The sequence below is a fragment of the Haliaeetus leucocephalus genome, unplaced genomic scaffold, assembly GCF_000737465.1.
Source record: "Haliaeetus leucocephalus isolate CR32 unplaced genomic scaffold, Haliaeetus_leucocephalus-4.0 Scaffold2, whole genome shotgun sequence".
NCBI classification, from domain to species: domain Eukaryota; kingdom Metazoa; phylum Chordata; class Aves; order Accipitriformes; family Accipitridae; genus Haliaeetus; species Haliaeetus leucocephalus.
In genome coordinates, this window is record NW_010972438.1 from 16,390,033 (window position 1) to 16,414,071 (window position 24,039).

Below are 24,039 nucleotides of genomic sequence, written 5' to 3' on the forward strand. Positions count from 1 at the left end.
GCACTAATAGGCTTTACTGGCCCTGACCAGCCTCATCTGGGGACTCCACTCACAAGTCCTGCACATGGGCTCTGGAGCCCCACTTAAGCTCAGCCCCTGACCATCAGTCCATGCCCGAGCTGGGTTGTAGGGGTGCTGAGCTCTGTGCACTGGTTGAGCACATAGTGATCAAAGGGTAGGGCAGATTTCTGTAATAGGCATCCAGACAATCAGACAGAACCGATTTTTAGATAAATACATTCACTGGACTGGGAGAAGCTAAAACAAAATTAGCCGAACATCATCAGCCCTAGAATGTCCTTTTTTGCCAAACGTTTCAGAAAAGTTTTGAACTTCCTCTCACAAATACTACCACAGCAGTCTTCAGGCTCACAGTATTAACTCGCATATGTTGTTTGTACTGTCTAGGAAGCTGCAGGAAAAGATAATACTTAGCAGCTTACAGGCCCATTTACCCAGTGATAACAGAGCACAACTTCACTGACTTCAAAGGAATTGATTCAGTGCTCAGCAAGAGGAAGTTTAGGATATTTTAGCAAACAAACTTAAATGTCTTTGTCTTCTGGCTGGTATTCACATACCTGGTACGTCACAGGGTGGATAGGGATCTTTATCCTCATCCTCTCCTTCTCCATATTCAGTAATTGTCACCTACAGCAATGAAAGGGATGCACAAGAAGAAAAATGAATTTAAATACAGCTTGGAGTATAAAGTTCAACAGAAAGCAAACCAAATAAGCCTCTGAAGTCAGGGAAGTGATCCCTATGCTTATTCTGAGTTTTCTGAAACAGGTTAATGCTGAGAACAGAGGAGACCTGACAGTTTAATAGGTATTTTTAAAAGATGATTTTTCTATACCATCCACAGTCTTCTGGCTGTGTCAATCACAATGAGAATATAACCAACAGGCTTTGGTAAAAATTATTAAGAATGTTTGAACATTCTACTAAGTTTATCATTCACTAATCTTTTCCATTGGATTTATCAGGCAAAATACCTACAGGGATCCTAAAACAACATCAGTTTTCTCTAACATTAACTATTTCATGCTCTAAGAGCTTCCCTTCTCAGGATATCCTGAAACCAAAAGGATTTTCTAGATTAAGAGATTCTGTGAGGATGCAAAGCATCAGAACTAAGTTTCCTTTGCCTGGAAAAAAATGTAGGGATGATGGGTTCATAAAAGAAATTGTACAATGCACAGTAGTCTTGAAAAGTACTCTGTAGCAAAATCAGTAAAATTGCTTCTTAGAAAAGACACAATTTTTAGAATAAACACCTTACTATCCTTGGGCTTCTTTTGGTCACCTTCTGGCTTCTCACTTTTTTTATTTTCCAGACTCTCTTTTCTACAAAACAATACAGTAACAATTACAAAGCACATCATGTAAAGACAGAAGATTTTAAGTGAACTGTACCCATTCTATGAAAAGTAAAGAGAACATACCTAAAACCATATAGTAAAATATTTAAAATTATTTGCACAGCTGCAGGTGTCAGAGCAATAATATCCATTGCATTTGAATGCAGTGATCCATTTAAGAGATTATAATTTTGAATATAATTCCAGAAGATAATCCCTCAAAAATTCAATGCATGATCATTACTCCTTTCTAGAGGAATAAACCATGCCCTTGGACTCCTACAAACAACTTGCATTGACTTCAATAGGCCTGCACTGACTTCAAAGGAAGGTTTTCTTCTTGTCTATATAAGGCTTAGAGAACTGATTCCACAGGGAGTTGTGCACTGGTGACAACAGATACATTCTTGTTCTAATTGCGCAATAAATCCTACTGTTGCAATGTTTAAATATTAGCTGGCTTATCATTATGTCCTTAATTCACCTCATTTTCCCAACTACCCAACTTTTATCTCAAATCATACTTATTGGGTCTTATTTTAAAGTCTAGGTAAACTGTTTCATTTTTTTCCTGAGTTCAATACATTTTGAAGACGGTAAAGATATTTATATAAAAAAAAATCCTTATGAAAGAATTCAGTACCTTCTCCTTCCCTCTCCTACTTATTCAACATGCCCATGCTATTTTACCTCGCATTCTTTTTCCTTTCCTTTTCTTCAGCTTCTTCTTTCTGAGCTGTATTTAGACTTTCAGCATCTGCCAAGTTATCCACAGCAATGGCCAAGAAGACATTTAGCAAGATATCTATTTCAAATCATTTTAAGGACGTTATGCCTTACTGTACTTGTTTGGTTTATTATCAGCATAAACACTGACAATATGAGAGATATAAAATGCATGTTCCCAACCTACAGTGTAGAGATTTGTGATGCTGGAGCACAGTGCAAATAACAGTCATTTAATGGACCAGATTAATACTGGGTATAAAATGAGCAGAGATCCATCAGGGTCACTGATTTTAAAATAGCAGAATACTTGACGTATTTTTTAAATAAATGAAATTCAACTTTGTGCTAGCCTGAGCAAGTTTCAAATATGAAACATTGTCTATTAAAAGTGAAGACTGTTCAGGCATTTTGAAAAATTCATTTTTATAATGTACTATCTCCTGTGTCTACAACAATCTATATCAAATTCCATACTTCAGTCCACATTAGTTAAATACAAATACTGATACAAGTACCATATAGTACAGAAAACGGAATGGTTTTGCCCTTTTATCACATCCTGACCTTTTAAGAACTTCTGAGAATGACACTAGTTTCTGTTGCTACATGGGGCCAAGGAAGTATTTCCACTACACTGAAGGCAGGGAAGGGGAATGCTTCAGCAGACTTAAGCCTAACTGACTCAACATTTCTCTGTGCAGAATTCTCTCATTTGGTCCCTGCACTATACAGCAGATTGCTGGCTCCACTGTCATTGTGTGTCAGAACTAACAGGGCTATATGAAGCGTCAAAAGCATGAACGGGAAATTATTGCCATCAAGATCAGACTACATCCATGCATTTTCAGAGGGAGAGATGTCAAATAGGGACAAGCAGGTACAATGAGGCTGTTTTCCCACTGAAGGAAGAAATCAAAAATTCTCTGGTTTCTGCCATTGTGGTGGCTGGAGATGGACTTGGGAGATCACTAGAGTCTCATTCATTAGGGAACAGGTGTACAAAGAAAAGTCTATATAAAGGACTTAGCACATACAGAAAGTGCTTGCATGTCCATTGCAATTTACTCCCTCAGAGAAATTTTGCATATGTCCCTGGCACACAGCACCATTTGGAGATGTTTCCAGTGAGTGCAAAGGATACAGTTGCCACAGATGAAGAGGATAATGAAATATATACAGACTATCATGCCTGACGATGACGGGCCACCATATGCCATTATGCCATCATACATAACAGCATTCCAGTCTTCACCTGTTAGAATCTAAGAAGCAGATATATTATTAGTAACTCAACATCAAAAAGAGCAATAAAGAAATAGGTTTCCTCTGACCACAATACACAATAAGGCTAACCTTCTGTATACACAAAGCAATACCATAATCTTTTCATGCATTGTTTTAAAATTTCCATTTAAATAAGCATCTCCTGAAAGCTTGGCAGCTTTAATTTTTTAAAGGGGCAATGTCAGGTCAAATGTGGACACTTTTCTTCTTAAGGAAACTTCTCATTTAATATTTCCTTATGTTAAAATTACATGGCAAGATTTTTTTTTACTTGCTCTGGACAGCCACCATATGAAATTTCTACTGAAGAGATAGGAAGTTGACACAAAGTTGAATCTTGCAGGGTCAGCTTTAAACACTCACCTACGATGTCTGAAACCAACATTGTGGTAATGTGCAAAGCTGAATGTAAAATTGGCTAGAAAGATGAAACCAATTAGCCTAATTCTAGTATCCAAATTGGGAAAAAATAAAAAAAGGATTGTAAAACAGTGAGAAGTGAACTGTAAGTATGCCCTATCTTTTCACAAGTAACAGACAAGTTGATTTAAAATTTTAATAAACCTGACAGTGTCTCTTTAAAGAAATTCATACTTATTTTTATATTGTAGTAAGTAATATGACCCATATGCAAATGCTCTCTTACAATGCTTCTCATTTCTTCCTGCTTGGCAATAGCTGAACTTTTATATATAGCTAATAAAGTTAAAGAAAACAATTTGATTAAAATAAAAATAACATTCCACCTCTTTTTCTAGTCATGTAGTTGATGGACAAAGGAGGTTTAATTTTGTGAAGTAATATGACAGCTATGTTGCATAGATAGATCAAATAAGACATGACACAAATGGTACAAATGGTGCAGAGTTACCAGAGTACTGAATTTAATGAGCAGAAAGCTACTTAAAGTTAACGAAATAAATAGTATTCATGATTTTATTTTCAGGCAACATGATCACTTAAACAGCTTTGTTGATCATCAAAGGTAAAATGTTTCATACAGGATGAAAGAAAGTTACCTGGAATACAGTTAAAAGAGCTTGTGGAAAATTATCGAAGGTGCTCCGTTTTGTTTGAGTTTCATCAAAATTAAATTTGCCTCCAAACAGCTGCATTCCAAGCAACGAGAAGATTATGATGAAGAGGAAAAGCAGAAGCAACAGTGAAGCAATGGACTTCATTGAGTTTAACAAGGATGCTACCAAGTTGCTCAGGGATGCCCAGTGCCTATAAATTAAAATGCGTGTGTTAACACACACCAAAAAAAACCCAAACAAAACAGTAAAAGAGCAGAGCATGATGAAGTATTACAAAAGAATTGCTGATCACCCTTCAGATATCCCTAAAGTTAGCAGTATTAGTTAATCTTACCTTGTTACTTTAAAAATACGCAGGAGACGAACACAGCGAAACACTGAAATTCCAAGGGGTGACATAATTTCCAACTCCACCAAAATGGTTTCAACAATGCCACCACAAACAACGAAGCAATCAAAGCGGTTAAAAAGAGAAACAAAATAAGCCTGTAGGCCCAAGCTGTACATCTTTACTAACATTTCACAGGTGAACAAAGCCAGAAGAACCTTATTTGCGATATCTGGAACAAAATATATAAAACAAAAAAAGACATTCCTGAATTGTCTCTTAGAATTCATTTTTATTTTAACATAATAGTACTATACTTTCTATATGAGTTTGCAGCCTTTTGCTTAAGAAGGAAGTACTGGGTTTTTATGTGGGAATGTTTTTGATGCCTGAAGTGGTGAAAGTTACACAAGGATGTTAAAGCTTCCTGCCACCTATAAACTATTCCTATTTCCAGTCCACTGTGCAGTTCATGGCTGCTCAACTCACAGATTGAGTCCACACTGTAACTTAAGCAACACAGCCCACAGCATGTTCTGCTGTGCCAGTTATCATTTCCTTCCTCATCTTTCAAGCATGGTTTAACAATAAAAGTACAGGTATTTACAATTCAGTATTGTCAATTTTTTGCTGGTATGCCATTAAGCTGTGTTACAGTCATAGAAATCAAATACATTCAGTTATTTCTTGTATCTCCCTTTGGCTGGGCTGAATATTCTTCAGGACAGCAAACAACAACAAAATGGCAAAGTACAAAAGTACAAGAGTGGAAGTATCCATATTCAAAAACAGGACAAATAATTTTTGATTGTACCTTGGATCTGGGTCAGCCAGTCAGGTTGATTATAATGCTCCGATGAGATAGTTAATGTGTTCAGAAAGACCAAGACAATTACAAGCCAATAAAATGTGACAGATTTTACTGCAGCTCTACATTTTCTTCGATTAAATCGATTCCAGCGACGCCAGCGTCGACTGAAAGTTCAAATAAAAACAAATTTATTATTATACAGAAAACACATACAGACTTAACGAGGGTTTCTTCTGTGTAGGAAACACAGTGCAAGTATGTATATGTGAGCAGGTGTATTTCCATAAATATGTGCACAATACTTCAGGTAGCTGTGTAAATTATTACCAGTTGCAGATTAGGGAGTTCTAATTTGTTACTCCATTTTTAGATTTCATTATAGATTTTCAAATGTAAACCACAACTTTTGGAGACTCTAATTGCCTGTGACATAATTAGATTAAGCTGCATTTAACATTCCATTGAGTAACAAGATACATCTGTCTTCCTAGGCCCTATAAACTTAATAGCAGTAAAAAAAAAGGCAATGAAGCAACTTAGAATTCAAATTACAGTTAGTCTGAAAATGTAGGCTTTGAGTTAAACCACAGGCACAATTCTGGCAGGATTAAACAAGGCAAGAATGTTGTGGTCAACTTTTAGAAATCTACCCTATAATGTTAGAAAACTCAGTCAGCGACTCCTAGAGATTTCTACTGATGTGCCTTGAAACTGTGTCAGTGGGCAAATGTTTGTGAAATGAATAAGAGTGACAATCAAGGTCAAGTAAACAGGCCCTATCTAGATACGAGCTGGATTCACAAGTGAGAGTATCAGCTTAGCTTTGGACTCATAAAACTAGATTTAATTTCTCTGCTTCACTTCTGGGAACTTTCGTAAGCCAATTAGTTTCCCTGGGTGGCATTTCCATTTGTGAAACAGGAAGAAAAATATATTGCTGGTTCACAGGAAGAGAAGGATTAGGAAGCACTTGATATTACCTAAAAGGAAGGCATATAAAATTCATGTACCCAGAACTACAGCTGTGGACTCAGATAATAAATTTTAGGAACCAACAACTGTTTCATCCAAAATTCAAGGGACAGAGCAGGCACAGACTCCAAGGGAAGCTTGACCTAGTCTTAAAATAGCAAAGAACTGAGAAGACTGTGCATGTATAAGATTATTCCTCTATAGTTTCACTATCAAGCCAGTCTAGCACAAATCTGATGTGATGGAAAGGGGTGGTCTGCTCTCCTTATTCTGCCCTCTCCTTTCCCTTTTGCCAAAACTAGCCCTAATGAAGTGAGCCAGACCCGAGAAATGAATGGTGGAAACCAGCTTCTTTTTTTCTGGGTTGATTTTGGCTAGCCAGTTGTCTGATCCAATTCATTGCATTGCCACATCACAGAAAAAGCAGGAAGAATGAGTGGCTGAGATAGGGGAAGGGCACTGCAGCCCTTTTGGCAGTACCCAAACAAGAAACTATGGGTTTTGAAAATTGTTACAAATAACTAGGTGAATTCCTCAATAATTTTACTATTGGGATTAGCAGGTATTGTATTTAGTAAGTATAAAATCAGAAATGCTTCAAATCTATCTCAGAAAATAGAACAAATACGCAATAACACCATAAAAATAACTGAGGTTGGCACTGGATTCAAGCATTAATCGAATTTTCCTTATGCACCTTCAATTAGTACTTGTAGCAATGGAAATTAATAGTGGTTTTGGATATCAGTACAAAGATGTTTCAAGCTTTTGCAGTATTCTAACCATTTAAAGGAAAAATATCCTGTCCTGACCTAAATCAACACAGTATTCAAGAACATTCTTATCTTGCTAGTCCCCTGCCAAACAGCACTATGTCTGTGGCCATCATCAGGATGGCTCACTCCCTGAGTAGGTAAAACAGCATTTTTTTTACACTTACTGAAGATCGCATCATTGAAGTCAATGAGACAGGAATAATATTGTTTGGGTATCTCGACTCATAGGAGCCAAAAGCAGTCTCAAAGTATATAAGTCATAGCTCTCTGAAGCCAATGGAGCTTTTTCTTTTCCCAAAAGGTCTGTGGAATTAGTGACAAAACAGTGTAGCTAAGTAGTGCACATATGAAAAAGCTGCCAAAGGGTATGCAATGGCATTTACATGTAGATGTGCATGAATAACATAAGCATGTGTAAAAAGCCTACAGAAATAAAGCAATAAATTCAAAAAGGAGCATAAGAGTAATTTTCTACCTTCATTAGATTGGTACAAGTAAAGAAATAAACAGTAAGTAGCAGACTGAAGTAGATGGCCTGTTGTGCCAGGAAAACCTGTGGCTATATAAAATAGGAAAACAAATTATGCTATTTTCACTCAACAATCTTCTATATTTTAGTACCCGCCCCTCCTAGTTTTAACCAAATAGCATAATTTTTTCCTGGAAGAACGAAATGTACCCTTTTATTTTGAAAAGAAATTCCATTTTCATAAATTTGCAATGATATAATAATGTTTTCATTAAATTATCAAGCATTTTTCACAAAATATAGCAGTTGAATAAATATTAAAATCACAGAGGACACTTATAGTTGACACAGTTTGTTACAACAAACCAAATTATTCACTGCTTTTGTTCTCATTAAGTAATTTATCTTTTTTTTTCTTCATAACTATTTACGAGCAAATCATTATTCATATAAATGTGTTCCCAATTTCACTTTCATTCACTCAGGTATTCACGTTTAGTTGGTCCTTTAGGCCCTGGTCTTAAATTTGTACCTACACATGGGAAATCCAACCTTGCATTGAGTCTGACTGAACTCTGTCAGCCAGTCATGTAGAATCTATGAAGTTTAGTTTGTTTACTGGCTATTCACGGGTGTTTGTGTATTGCTACTAGACCTATGGCAAAGGTAGGAACATTCATTTTCAGACTATATTGTATCAGCAGCCTTTCATTATAACATGATATTTTTCTAAACTGGACTTTCTGTTTAAAACCACATGCATAATCCCTGTATCTGCAAAACAGGCGTGCCTCATATTTTTACCAGTAAGCTCACAGAGAAGTAATTATTAATGCCCAAGATGAATTCTTCTGTAATTGTGGGTGCTAGTGTCTGTGCAGACACCCTAGACTTCACTACTCTTACTTATAAAATATGGGACAGAAGAATTGCACCAGAGCACTCACTCATTATGAAAAAATAGAAGCCTTTGAGATTATTTTTCCATTCCTCATTTTTGTAGTTACAGGATTCAGGGCATAGTACCAGCTTTTTAGCATGACTTGAAGGTTAACGTGATTATATAATCACACTGACAAGTGAGGAAGCGAATTCTTAAAAAGAGGGATCTTCAGAGGACAATGTGTACAAATCTCTTCAACTAGTAAATCCCCACCTTCTTCTAATCATAGCTCTGTCACTTCCAGGTGAGGAGAAAGAAAAACATAGTTGTTCTAGTATCAAAACATTTCAAATTCCACCTGGAAGATTACAAGTAACCAGCACAGAACATATTTACCCATATATATCCTAGCATAATATGTGGTTAATATACACCTTCACTTAATAAACTGGCAGATAATTGCTATATCTTGCTAGGACATAATTCTCTTGACCAAGTACCCATCTGACTGTATAGAAACATATTTCCAAGGATTAACTTCTATTTCACTTGTGGTACAGCAGGTAGGCTAGCTTGCAATAAAAAGCATTTTCTATTTTGATCCAAAGGCAAAGACATTTACGGTCAAACCAATATCCTTGATAAGCTATGTCCTGATTTACTTTGCCCTGAAACACAGTGTACTGCCATTGCAGAATAACATTCCCAAACTTGGAGTGAGGATCAGGCCAGAAGAGTAAGAACTAGACCAAGATTTAGCATTTGGCTTCGAATGTGCTAGGACATCCCTGACAGCTGAACACATAATCTAGGGCTTTGCTGCAGAACTGAGAGTTTCTGTGTTTTAGGTAAACAGAGCTTTTCAGAAACTAGTGATTCCAACGAAAAACACCAAAGTTACATTCTTCTGACATATCAGAAAAATATATTTTGCAAATATGAGATGTTAGGTATCCAGAAGCAATGGGATGAGAACCGTGAGTCTGCAGATCCTTATAGAGATAGAAGAGCAGATACACTCTGTTCTTAGTGGCACTGCAAAGCCAGCAGCTCTTCAGAGTGCTTTTTCTCTCTGATAACAGATGTTGTCAGCTGGTTTGAGGGGTCTGGGACATGGTGCAAGCCACATCTGTTTGGAAGACAATGGCACAACTATAATTTAGAGCTCTGTTGCCTCAAAACTACTCCTCACATGAATTCATTAAGTTAAAAGGGATAGATAGTTCTCCAGTGCTACAAGCAAAGACGTGAAAGTTGAAGGGGGATTTCCCATTACCAAATTCAGCTTAAAAAGTTTAAGTATGATTGAAGACCTCAAGCAGCTGCAGACCCCTGCAGCACTTTCAAATGAGACACCAACATCCCATTGCCGATTGCCACAACTTCTGTGAACAGATGCAGCAATACATGTATGAACGAACTTCTGTGTGACTTGTGTTTTTTCATGCCACAAGAACAGATTCTGATCAAAGAGCTCATGCAAAAGACATTTAGGGCAGTGGCAGAATCTAGACATCTGGAGATACTTTGGTGACTCTGGCTTGGAAATAAGTTTTCTTTCAAATTGATGTGTTGGTTATGAACATTGATTGTAGAGATGGATAGCACTGACTGCTGCTTACTCACTGCTTGGGCTATTAAAAACATCACGTTTGGGTAGAAATTTTCCGTTCTCAAAGATGACGTAGCAGCTTTCATTTAACAGAGTTTCTGGAGTTCTCTTTTTCCTTAAAATATGAATAACAGGCATGGTTCAGAACATAGGCATTACTTCCCTTTCTCTGTGATGCTTCTATGAGTCCCCACTGTGCAAATAGACCAAACTTGGAGAATGTAGTATAATAGCAGTCTACTGCACTGCCTGGTATTTGAAGTTTCATGTGACCACTTCATATTTGAGTTTCATCCTTTAAAACCAGCATGAGTAGGCTTCATAGCAATAAATAGTATGCTATAAGGTTGATTGGAGACAATCTCATGATTCAAAGTAATCATGCTTGTTTGGGATTCTCAGCTAACGAAATACTAAACAAATAGTTCCATTTGTTCTACTGTTATGGTAACGGGAAGCAATGGCAAGAGAAATTACAGACCATTAGCACACTGAATCACTTCATTAAGCTAAAAGGAGTCTCATCTCTCATAATTCTCATGAAGGGTTAAGCTCAAAGGTCTACATGGACATAACTGGTCCATTCAGCTGGTGTAGTTAAGGCCAGTTTCTGTAGCAGAAGGCATACAAGAAATGATACAGCTTTTATAACTAATGATGAAACTTCTAATAAGTTGAGTTGTGTATTCACTACCATCCTAAATGGCCAGATCTCCACTGGCCACAGTCTTCAGCAGAGTGAGGCACCAGTTTGCTGGCTGATAGGGATGACAAAATAAAGCTTGATCATAGTGTCACATAAAAAAACTCTCAGTGTAGAAAAGCACCAGTTAACTGTTGCCTGGGAGCTCTTCTTCAAAAAAGAAAGACTATTCAGAAGGAACACAAGTCCACTCCAACTGCTTGCAACTGGTCAGCGCTGGTAGGTCATTAGAGCTAGTAAGGCTAGTAGAATAAACCTGGGTTTGCTATTCCTCTTCATTGCTGCAAGGAGAATACACTGCTGTTACCAATGAATTACTTGCTATACATCCAACACTGAAATCAGTTTTACTAGGGTTAAAAAATTGGAATGATTCCAGATGTTGCCAAAACTGCTGATGCCAGATGTTGCCAAATCTTCTTGACTGTCCCTTTTTTTCACTGAAAATTTTCTGTGAAAAATATTTATTCTGTGGGTTGTCTGCAACTGTAGGAGTATCTTTGCCCTTCGTAATTCACTAAGTCTACCACTTGATTACTTACCTTAAATCACATAGGTTTTTTTGTTGTTGTTCCTTCACAGAGTAACCTAACCTTTTAAAACAGAATATCTCTTCTGTGTGTGCAATTATCCTTTCTAATTACTAAATATATGTCCTATAAACTGGAAAATAAAATCAGAATAAAGAAACCTATTGGTTTTGTACTGGCACATCCAGGGTCTACAGTATCAGGACTATTAATTCTTAATTTTGTTTATAACACTTCCCTTCTGCAATCATACTTGAAAATAGAAGCTCGTATACCCAAATGCTCCTAGTAAGTGAAGAGAGCGCCACAAATATCAGCAAAGCAAATCAGTGAGTCTGATTTCCAAAAGTGTTCATGGATACTTTACTTTTGTATTCACCAGTAACTGTTAGGAAGAATTTTCACACAGTAAAATTTAAAGTACAGTAAATAAAGAATAATTATACGAGATAATCATGATATGTAAATAGTCACAAGGAAAAAAGTGATGAAGACAGAGGAAAATACTCACCTGAACTTGGATTTTGAGATGGTTTGACTAGAAGAAAAGGAAAACACATTTTTTAAAATGTAGAAAAAATAATTAACACAACTTTGCTGTCTTTAGAATTTTGCAAATCAATACATCAGAATTACATGTACATAAAAACAAGCTTTTAGCAAAATGCATCATGAATGCTGAAATTCTATTGTCTGTTATTTATTTTCTGAAATACCATTCCTAAAGCTTTACAAATTTTGTAAGTGAGAGAAAGGAAATCTCCTTTAAAACTAAGTAAATAAACTGCTCATGTAGAAGCTGCTTGGAAGCCATGAAAATCTGAGCAAATAAATAGTGAACACCATGGGATATAGAAATACTCCCATACAGTCAGTTATTGCCTAAAAAATACATATTCTCCAGATTATGCACAATTTAACAGAAAACATTTCTTTTTACATGTCTTAGGGGAATTCCGTTCTTTTCTTATTATTTTGGACAGCAATTATATTTTATAAAAGCTTTCAGGAAAACATGACTCCACTGGAAGTTTAGTTGAATTCTTTTATATCTTCTTAACTTGAGAATTTTAGGAGTGCTTTAATGCTGTAGTAACTGGTCTAATATTAAACTGCTGAAAGCCAAAAAAACCCCCAAGTGTCATACAAACCTTGACTACTTGAAAGCAGTTTGGGCTAAATAAACAATAGGGAAAGAATGATTCTTTTAAATTTTGAGATTATGAGGGTGGGTACTTGAAAACAGTCCATGTACTCACCATAAACTCCCACAGCATGCTGGGTTCTCTCCTTCTCCACTCACATTCTCTGTGTTCACTGATTCAGTTTCACTGGTGGGCATGCTTGCTGTTAGGAGACAGAAACTGCTTTAGATTGATAGCCAGACACAGCATTACACAGAATGTGATCTCTTGTTCTATTGCAGGAATGCCTCCACTTTTTGCAGGTCTAATGAGAGCTTGGAAGATCTGAGGAATAGCAGATGAAGACAGACACTTCATCAGTCCTCCTCGTATAAGAAAAGAAAGCACACAGAATTCCAGAGTGTATTGTAGCTTTTTTTGTTTCTTTCCAATAATTCAACATAACTGTTGAAAATGCACTACAGAATACAACATAGAGGAGTTTTGTAACAAAGAGCATGCTGCCCCTAGTAAAGAAATAACCCTGAGCTAGATTTTGTGACCTTTCATTTTAAGAAGTGTTCTGCTAACACTTTGGAAGTGCTTATCAGTTTGTGTTGTAATATGCTCGCTAATTCCAAGAAATGTCATCAAAGCTCTTTTGAAAATAGAAACTATGACACTCTGATCATAATGACCACTCCATGCTTTTATTTCCATTATGAATTACCAAGGTAAGATGCTAGAAAGTAATTGTGCCTGCAAATACTATCTGAGCAGAGAGGAAGGAGCACTGGGAATGGCAGAATGGGTACTACAAAGTATGAGAATTACTACTAATAAAAAGGGGATTATTACATTTGTTATAGAGCAAATTACTGTACATACAGCAGATCATTACTGAATAGTTAGCAATTGTAGCTAGTGGTTTTTTAGACAAAACTCATTTGCAGATTGGTCATCACCATTCATCTTCAAATCAACTGAAATAGAGGGAGGACAACATATGTCAAAAGGTGTAAGGAAATGATGAACAGCTAAAGTTCTCAGTACTTCTTAGGGGAGAACACTACTTCCACGTCTGTAAAGCAAGCATGAAAGGAAAACCTCAGGAACAAGAAAAATATAAAATTAATGTTGTTGGTTTATACAGTAGAAACACCATATAAATTAGGAAAAAGTAAGAGAGGTGGTAGATGCAGTGAAATTACTGTAGAACAGCAAGAACAAGAGAAAAACAGAGTATCTTAAAGGTGTTCCTGGGTGTACCTTCTCCTGTTTTGATGGTTTGCTTGTTTGAGTTTTTGTTTGTTTGGTTTGTTTTGCTGGAGAGGTTTTAAGCCAATGCCTGTGGACTGAGACTACTGAAGGCAGAAGGGCTGCAATGCCTATTTCTGTTAGGGATGTCTCACTTTTGGTAGCCTAAAGGGGGTTTAAAGCAGGCTTAATTACACATGTCTTAAATTAAGTGAGACTCAAGAATCAGGCCCTGAATTTTCTGATTTTCTTACAGATCAGGTACAAAATGAGAACTGTTAGTAACAGTTTCTCTGCACAGCCTCTATATTGCCTCCACACTGACATAGAGATACACGGAAGTGGTAAATGGTAGTTTGGTTTCCACACCCGTCAATTCCATCCAAGTTGAGAGACTGACAGGTCTATGCAGGCTAGATGCTCAGCTACTATTTGCAACATCTGAGAATCTGTCCCCATAAATGTAAGTCACCATTACATGGAATGTTAAACACAGGGTTGGCATAACAAAGATCAAAAATGTCCATGCAGGTGTTTGAATAAACAAGGCACTTCAAGCAGTAAGCACAGCAAAACCTTCTTTCACAAGGTTCTTCTATTTTGATGATTCTTTTAAAATATTACTGTAATCGCTTTATATATGAAAAATCCCTGGTTAGCACCTGCAAGTGCCTCAATTCTAATATCATGCTTCTCTTTTATAAATCAGTTTAAAAAAATGAATATTGCTAGTCTTGTGTGAACTTCACAGCTTACAGTCTCAGAGTTCAAAAGGAATTTCATTCAAAAGTAAAGCAAACAATCTTTGATGATATCCAAAAATTCAAGTATTAAAATTTCAAAGGTTTTAAGAAAAAAAAAAATTACAAATTTCAGACATAGTCTCAGATCTTCAGAACAAATAGTTTTTATTTTAAAATGCCAGGGCCTTTTGCAATAAATGCAAGGAGTTTCCATGTCTGGTAAAAAACTGAAATAGTTGTCTTGTGCTGAGTGACTGGCATGCTGTTAGGAAACACAACATTATAGCCACCTAATGATGAACATTTTAGCACTTGTGATGAGCGATTTCAAAATACGAGTGCAGAAGTCTTGTTTCATACACTGCTCTTAGGCGCTGCCACGAAAACAGAGCTAGGCCCGCTTTTGCAAGCATTACATATGGGCAATGTGTCTCACACTTGTGTTACAAATTTATCAACCCTTCCCTCATCTAAAAGCAGTACCCAGAATCCAGTTCCTCACAAAGTGTCACTCAGTGTCACACAAATGCTATTTGTTTTAACACATGTCAAATAATTTTTAAAAGAATAAGTGTAAAGTAATATAATTTTAATTCAAATCTACCCAGACTTGATGCATTAACCCACAGTAAGAAATACCAGCCCATTTCGAACACGACCGCATGAAGAAAACCAAAGTACCAAAGAGGGAGAGGGGGGGAAATCTTTCTCCTTACTGAAGGCAGTGTCAGTTCAGCTAATTATGAAATACAGCCAGAATGTTTCTATTTCAGACAGGGCTATTGCTCTAGCTCTATTAGTGACTTGCTGTCCTGGTTTCAGCTGGGATAGAGTTAATTGTCTTCCTAGTAGCTGGTACAGTGCTATGTTTTGAGTTCAGTAGGAGAAGAATGTTGATAACACTGATGTTTTCAGTTGTTGCTCAGTAGTGTTTAGACTAGAGTCAAGGATTTTTCAGCTTCTCATGCCCAGCCAGCGAGAAAGCTGGAGGGGCACAAGACGTTGGCACAGGACACAGCCAGGGCAGCTGACCCAAACTGGCCAACAGGATATTCCATACCGTGTGACGTCATATCTAGTATATAAACTGGGAGGAGTGGGGGCAGGGGGATCACTGCTCTGGGACTAACTGGGCATCGATCAGCAGGTGGTGAGCAATTGCACTGTGCATCATTTGTATATTCCAATCCTTTTATCATTACTGCTGTCACTTTATTAGTGTTATCATTATCATTATTAGTTTTTTCTTTTTATATTCTATTAAACTGTTCATATCTCAACCTATGAGTTTTACTTCTTTTCCCAATTTTCTCCCCCATCCCACTGGGGGGGGGCGGGGAGTGAGTGAGCCATGACACTTGCAGGTACTGTGTTACAAAAATGGAAGAGGAAAAAAAGAACCATAGACAGTTAAGTTTACATTAGAAATTGAGCTATCATTACACTGTAGTTTATATGCCAAAAGAAAAACTTGACAGAAGTACTAAGAAAGGCACCATGTGGAAGTCTATCTCCAGCAATGGTAGCAAGTCATTAAAACTTTAGCCAGAAGAAAACAGCAACAACTGCATGACCACATCCACTCTCATTAATAAAAACCTGGCAAGTCTTGAAAAGACTCAATTTCATGACCACAGCTTTTTAAAGGCAGTGTTCATTGGGTCAAGTACAGCACACAGAATGAACTTCTGAAAGACCATCTGATCTCAGTAAGGCCAGCTTTGAGATCTTTAAACTGGTACTTCAGTATTCAAAAGAAGATACCAAATTTTCTCTACTCTTTATTCACCTTTTGCCTTTATTTTACTGGCATCCTTCCGGAAAGATTATCTAGATTTCTAGAGAGTATCAGCTCTCTTCAATTATAGCAACTGGTTTCAAACAAAAGAATGCTTGCATTAGGCAATATAAGCAACCCATATAGCATGCAGCTTAATACTTTCCTGAGTATATGGAAAATAGGTCAAATATATCAACTACTACATTCTATTTCTGCGGATAAGAAAATAGATTGTTTTTCTCATCTTATAATGTTCACTATTTCTCTAAACAGTTTTCAGGTTTTGGAGCAGGGATTTCAAACTCCACTCCAGGACATAATATAACTAGTGCATAGCTAAGAGCAAGTCAGTGTCCATCAGCATTGGTATGTCCTAGCCAGCTGGAGCTGGAAGAAATAAATTCCATAATCCTGCAGTATGACAATTTAGTGTCACTATCGAATCCAGAAGCAGGCTAAATTCCACCCTGAATTATTGAATTGTGGTGGCAAGTATTGTTGTTGGAATGTTTTCCTCTAGAAAGTATATAATTAATATTTTAAACTGGTTCAACTTCAGCTATGCATTTTTGATCCATAGACTGATCTCATTTCCACACTGATGCACATTGGGTAGCTTTCTGGTTACACATGCTGAAGGAAAAGAGCTGCAGAAGTGGAGTGATCTGCACAGCTAGTCAGATAATCAGCAATAGCTACTGAAGAAAATCTTACAATTATTAAAAAAGATACTATACTGGAAAAATTTTAGATCAGCCTTGCAAAAATGCTCATCTTCTGGCTGCTAGTAACATCCAACCAATTCCATGAGCTCCAAAATTCTCCTAATTCTTTCTCAAATCAGTACATGGATTTTCTGAATCCTTTACACCAAAATTTTGAGGTAGTCAAACAGGAAAACAGAACAAAAAAAAAATGCCCAAAGAGGCAACATTATCATTGCAAATGTATCTCAAATTTTCTTAAGTCTGCTGTATGCCCAGAAAAGACATCAGAAAGAAGTGATACTACCTATTCTGACTGTGAAGCTCCTCAGGGTAAATTCAATTTAAGGAGGAGCTGACTAGAAGATGTTCTACATGATACTGTAGCAAGGTATCTGTTTTCATAGTGCAGATTTAATGTTGATACTATCAACAAACATTCTTACAGGCTCTCTCTTTTTATAGACAGCCCATGGAAGCTCAATATAAGGTTGAATGGTTGTATAGCAGTGGAAGGAGAGCAAAATAATCAATCTTCATTACAGAAGCATCACTGAACCTACCACTTCTAGCCTGAAGGATGACACTATGAATCTTGGGAATGTTGTATGCTCTACAGATGTGGTGCTTTTAATAGAAATAGAGGTAATGCAAAGGAAACTATTTAGGGTGGGATTTCTAATCCAGTGGTAGTCTTAAGTTTGAGCTACTCAGATCAGCGTAGTAGTCTCACAAATACAGAAAGTAACAGACTTAGGCCACCGATTTGTACTTTGGAAAAATCCTACTCATAAAAGGTATACCTGCCCTGCAAGACACAGATGAAATGAAGTCACTGCACATGTACTTGAGAATGCTTTTGACTAGCAAGGTCAGGTACTAGTAGCGAGACAGCATTTGCAGCCAGCAGATGACAGGCCAGTTTTCAGCTGGTTCCATGCTGCTTCATGACTGACATCAGAACCTGAACCTGTGTGTTTAAGGTCATATCCAAAGTAAAACTGCAACCACTGCCTTTTAGCAATTTTTATGGAAAAATTATTCCAGCCTTTAAAGCTGTGTGAGCTATTAGAAAATACATATTGTTACACAAATAATTTCAAGCAGACTCAGTATTTGTAGAAAATTTGTCCATTGGGTCCTAGCAATTTCTGACTTAATATTCTGCATTCTCTAAAGTAACCAGATCAGATTTGTCAGCCTCAGACTGAGCCACAATAGTGATTCTTCGGACAGCAAGGAAGTCAGTTGCTCCAATAACTTTGTTGTAGGTAGGATTAAAACTAGATCTCCTAATTACTACCATTGTAATTATGTCAAATCAATACATTTGCCAGTATTAAAAGAGTGTAGATTTGAAAATAACTATCATACTCTAAAACCCCTGTCCATCTCCACTGTGGGTGGGAAAGAAATTGAATAAAACACAAATTACAGAAACAAAACCATCAATAACAAGAGGAGATACAGTAAAAGTTTGTTATGTTTTGTTAGATTCTACATTAAAAGTATTATAAATAAAGAGTAAATATTATCATCATACTGTTCTAAGCTTACACTATGATCCATTATAAAGCTTGTAAAATACTTTAATTAAATTCTTCACACCTGAATTTAAAATACATTTTTTATCTGGTTTACCTGACTTTTGAAAAAGAAAACCTGTGCTTCAACAAGAACATCACAGAGAAAGAAACTTCAGTGGAAAGCTAAACAAATTAAAGACTACACTTTAGGAAGGTAGAGCACTGCAGCACCAGTCTATTTCAAACATGCACTTAAAACAGCAGAACTGCATGCATGAGTGTCTACATGCTAAAGATGTATATGTCTTTGTCACAGAAAATGCATACAATATGTGCTTTCAAAAGCTAACACATCAGATGCAGTATTGGCACAAAAGAAAGTTCAACTGCAAATCAGAACGTTTTACCATGTTTATTGGAAGAACGACCAAAGCAACTAAGTCTGCTTTTCTTCTTCTCTTCCATTAAGTCAGCCAATGTAACCCCTTCGCGTTAAGTACATGTAATCCCAGCATTTACACAGTAGGTGGCAGCAGTTGCAACGCAAAAAATAAAAATGTGTGCATATATACAACACAAGCAACATTAGGCAAAACAAATTGAAGTTACCGGCAGCATAATTTACCAGAGCTAAACCCCTCACCTCCCACTGATTTTTGCATTTTGAGCTAAATTCGCAATGCTTTGAAGTCAATGGAAGTTTCTTCATTGACTTCAGGGTAACTAGTTATTAGTTTATAATAAAGACTTAACTTTTACTAAAGGCATATTTACAATTCTAGTAGTTAAAAGATACTCCATTATTCAACAGCACTGAATACCTGCCCACTATCAGCAACAGAGATGTACGAATACAGGGGGTTCATATATAAATGACTTAATGACTTCTCTGGTTAGAAATTTAAAAATGCTGGGGTTGCAGGAACCTAAACTACATTTTTAAAGTATTATGTAAGAAGCTATTAATCACTGATATAGCTGCCTTTGAAATCTGTACCTTTTCCTGCCATAGAGAGAAGAGATCTTCTGTATCCTAAATCCAGAGCTGCTCTACATCGTTGAAGAGCATTATGGTGATCTTCCATCACCATAAATCAGCAGTAATCTTGATCACCCAGAGGTTCAGGAATTCAAAGTAGGGATGTAGCTAGATGCCTAGAAGCCTGAAAATGATTATTCTGCCTATCTTGGGACCCAGCCCTACCTTACGCTTCAAAGACAGTTCTAGAAACACATCACCAGTATGGGGACTAAATTTATTTCCTAAGCTTGCTACTCAAGATTATTAACTTGGTGATAACTAGCTAAATTTCACCTGACTCCCAAACAGATGTCTCATTTTCATAACTATGCTCCTAAACCAAAACCTTCCCACAGAATAACTGGATAGATAGCTTGTGCTGTCTCTCATCATACCTCCCCATGCAAAGTGATATGCAGCAGAGCATGTCTTGAATGCAAGGAGGTGGAGAAATTCAGCAACCCTTTCTCCTTTACAGTGTCTTGCAGCTGACATTAAAAATGAAATTCCAAACCACATATTTAAGCAGATGCACAAACCCAGGAGTGCTAGGAGATTGCCTATTCGCTGGAAATTTCCACTCAAAATACATATTCATGCCTGAAAAAAAATTATTGGGATTTGCTTTAAAGTTCCTTTAATTACTTTCCTTCTCCTAATTTTACTCTGCAAGTCTCCTCCAACTCTTAACTTACCCTAAAATTATGTCTAAGTTAACAGTTTAGAGCCAAAAGCTCTCTCAAAATCAACAACTATGTAAACAAGTATTTTTGATTTATGAAAGGCCTATATGACCTAGAAACTGTTCAAGGAACACTGGAGCAAATGGTTCTTTTGCAGCACATTAAGAAATGTCCAATTTGAACAGGGTGGAAGAAGTTCCTGGGATTTCACCTGCAGACACACAAACCAAGTCTATCAGCACCATAGCTGACAGCATGGTTGTCCAATGTTCTGTGCAAATTCGGCATCACCTACAAATCTGCATGGCAGTCTGATACAAAGTGTATTTGCTGTATAAAGTGTGCAATCTTTTACTTCTCAGTCTTAGGCTTTTATACTGATACTCAAACCCACAGTTTATGTATTCCTTCCACACAACATTAGTAGCAATATCAAAGTGTAGTGAACTCTTTGGCCTTTTTGCTCTGCTTAAGATAAGAACTCTCTACTACAGATTTTTATATAGACATAAATTATTCTTTTCTGGGTGATGCTGGCATCAACATCAACCCACAAATTGCCTTCCAGCCTCTCATAAAGTCATTGCTTCTTTCCAGTCAGTAACACAGATTCATACCCTGCTTTTATTGCAAACTAAAGGACTAATAAAATTCTGAAACTCAAAAATATAAAGATTTTTAAAAACTTCACTACATGCAATACAGAGATAAGTTTAAAAACAGATACCTCAATATCAAACCACTTAATTTTCACTATTTTACTACTTCTGAAAAGTACTATGGTTTAAAAGAATAGTTCACAACAAATTAGCAGCACTAAAGAAGAAGAACAGTAATAATGTATTACTTCAACACAGAAAATAATATTCTGAGTTGCCTTTGACAAACCACTTGCAGGTGCATTTTCTTCTGTATACTCTGGTATCTAAATGAATAAATACCATGACTTTCTGGAGTATCACGTGAATAATAAGGTGCTATTTAGCATTAGTAAATATACTGAAATTTGGACTTTAATCTTACATTTAGTATTAAATCATAAGCCACATCCTGAATCCATGTTCTCATTTACGTACAGCACCTAAAGTTTTCATGAAAATTTTAACCACTACTATGTAAACATGGCTAAGAGGCTAAAATATTCTCTACTAAACTATGGCATTAAAATACTACCCTTACTCGAAATTTCTGACATAGAGAAATCTATTATAACTTTTGCAGTTATTGCAATATCACGAAACTAACTTGTTCCTTTGCATTAGGACTCAGGTCAGAAGCACTAGAGGGCCACTACAGCATAAATTACCTTTCCCATAATACTCTATACACTACTATCGAATAAATATATTGTAAGTAAGTGATAATTATATTTCTTGGTGTCAAACAAAAATCTCACAAGATTTCATTTATTTCACACTCAGTTAATACATCTAGTAAAAAAAGATTTTATATAGTTTTCTTGAATATCAAAAAGAAAGATCCAGAAAGTCACTTCCCTACTTCAAATCTCAAAAAAATCCTCACTATTAGCACAAGGTTGTTTCTTGACTGTAGTTTTGGTCATGTTTTTTAAGCTTTTCATATTATTATTTTTTCTATTGCATGCACCTACAGGCAAACACGTATTCTTCTTCACTAAGGATTTAAAATGACACTTAGTGGCATGTTGCTTGTAAGCACTAACTTTTTACAGAACACAAATAAAGCAAAATTTTTAAGTCTCAGTAATGATTGAATGCATACAATGATTTTGACATGGACAGCTCAGAGCAGAATTTTGTTGTAAGATTCTGAACTATCTTCCATGACTAAGCATCAATATATTAACGGACATGATTACCCTGCTAACAAACATTTTTGCAAACTGGAAATCACGGGCTACATCAGATAGGCTGTATTCACCCCAGTGTAACACCCTTAAAAGCAGTCAAACTGTCCCACACAGAAGTAGTACAGAGTAAAGAACACCTACTGTTCCGCTTGCCTTCTTCATCAACCTCTTCATCATTCTCAGGGTCAATGTCTTCTGCCTGTGTAATCCAGTCTAAATATCCCTTCAGATCTTCTTCAAGCTGCTGTTTTTCACGTAGCTTCTGAAAGTCCCCTCGGGCCTTGGCTTTTTCTCTTTCCTTGGAAAATTCTCTATCAAATTCAAATAAAGCAGAAAAAAAACCCTGATTGTCAAACTCCCAGGCATTTTGGCCTAGGTCTTGACATTGCAGAATAACATACTGACATAGAAAATGAACTGAATAAACTACACTGACGATTTGAGAGCTTCTTTGAAAACAAGACAGTGGTGCAAAGAAGTCATGGCAAATCCCTATCCCATTACATCAACACTTCCACAGCTTTTAAGATTTAACTGAAAAACAGGCAGTATTCTTGACTCTTCCCATATTGGAAAAGGAAATTCTGGCAGCCATTTCTAAAATTCTTCCTCTTCCAGCCACAGTTTATTGCCCATGTCCAAACATACTTATTTCAGTGCATGGTTCACAGAATTCCACTAATGGGCTCTCTCAATTACATCATGCATAGACACCTGTGTTGTTTAAGATCTGGATGTTTTGCCCCTTTGCTCTCTGTAACAGAACCTAGAAATCCCGATCTCACAGATCAGAAACACATCCTTTTATATAAACTGAATCCTCTGTCTCATTGTCCCAATCTCAAGACAATGTATTTGATTGTCTGTCTAGTTTAGTTCATGATTTGGGTCAATCCTTAAATTCTCATGGAATGATAATTAAAATAATTAAGTCATGCTCTTTGAGAAGGAGATTGGATAAAATGGCCTACTGAGGTCTCTTCCAACCTGAATTACCCCATGAGTCTATGATTCCCTAATGACATATGACTCAAGACAATTATCAAGTAAATTCTTGTACTATGACATTTCACGTGCCAACATTATTACAACATTCAGTGTGATACACAGCTCCAAACATGTAACTCCCTTCACTAGAAGGATCAAACATTTTCCAGTTTATCCGAGTATCAATAGGTATGATTAGGGGTAGGCAAGCATCTTTTGAACTGTATTGTAACTATGTACTGATTCAGGATTTAAAATCAAGCTTGTTCTGATTAACCTGTTAATCTTACAATAGAGCTGAAATTAAACCTAAAAAATGGCTATAGTAATTTCATTTACTATGAATTTGCAACCCCTTTATTTATTGTGAAATTTCACTTGAAAATATTCCCCAATTAACACACTCTCAAGGGGAAATTTATTAAGGCACTGAATAATATCCTTTTTCAAGTTATTAGGAAATTAGTGTGAGACTTGCAAAATATTTTAACAAGGTGAACACAATTATCAATATGATGTTGCCCTGCTAACAAAATACAGCAGGATAATAGAAAGTCTTAAAATTTTTCAGCGTGGTATTTCAGGTCAGTGAAAGACATTACTTATTTGGAATTGCAAAAATATAATCTCTCCAGGGTTTTTTTATTTTATTTTTATAGGTTTTTTACAGCATTCAAGCACATCTTTTAAACACTATATTTCTGCTTTGACATTAGTAAATTTAAGAGTTAAACTGTTTACATACAACCATACAGATTTTGTATTTTTTTTTTTAATGTTATGTTGTGGAAGCTAAAAAGCTTTCTGTTGCAAAAGCTAAGAGGCAGGCACTACACCTTTTTCAGTTGAGGACTTAATTCAACAAAAATTTGGTTTGGCATGTGG

The 24,039-nt window shown here is 36.4% G+C and overlaps 1 protein-coding gene across 1 annotated transcript in view; it reads right to left on the minus strand.

The window, feature by feature from the left end:
* The window catches only part of CACNA1D (calcium channel, voltage-dependent, L type, alpha 1D subunit), a 199,081-nt gene that overhangs the window by 74,551 nt on the left and 100,491 nt on the right, over positions 1 to 24,039 (minus strand). The window contains exons 9-19 of the mRNA XM_010572683.1: positions 22,309 to 22,478; positions 19,040 to 19,117; positions 12,758 to 12,845; positions 12,010 to 12,036; positions 5,557 to 5,717; positions 4,749 to 4,974; positions 4,397 to 4,604; positions 3,235 to 3,355; positions 2,055 to 2,169; positions 1,281 to 1,350; positions 582 to 651 (exon numbers count right to left, since the gene is read on the minus strand). Coding sequence (XP_010570985.1) covers positions 582 to 651; positions 1,281 to 1,350; positions 2,055 to 2,169; positions 3,235 to 3,355; positions 4,397 to 4,604; positions 4,749 to 4,974; positions 5,557 to 5,717; positions 12,010 to 12,036; positions 12,758 to 12,845; positions 19,040 to 19,117; positions 22,309 to 22,478 — 1,334 coding nt within the window. The remainder of the gene's footprint in view (positions 1 to 581; positions 652 to 1,280; positions 1,351 to 2,054; positions 2,170 to 3,234; positions 3,356 to 4,396; positions 4,605 to 4,748; positions 4,975 to 5,556; positions 5,718 to 12,009; positions 12,037 to 12,757; positions 12,846 to 19,039; positions 19,118 to 22,308; positions 22,479 to 24,039) is intronic.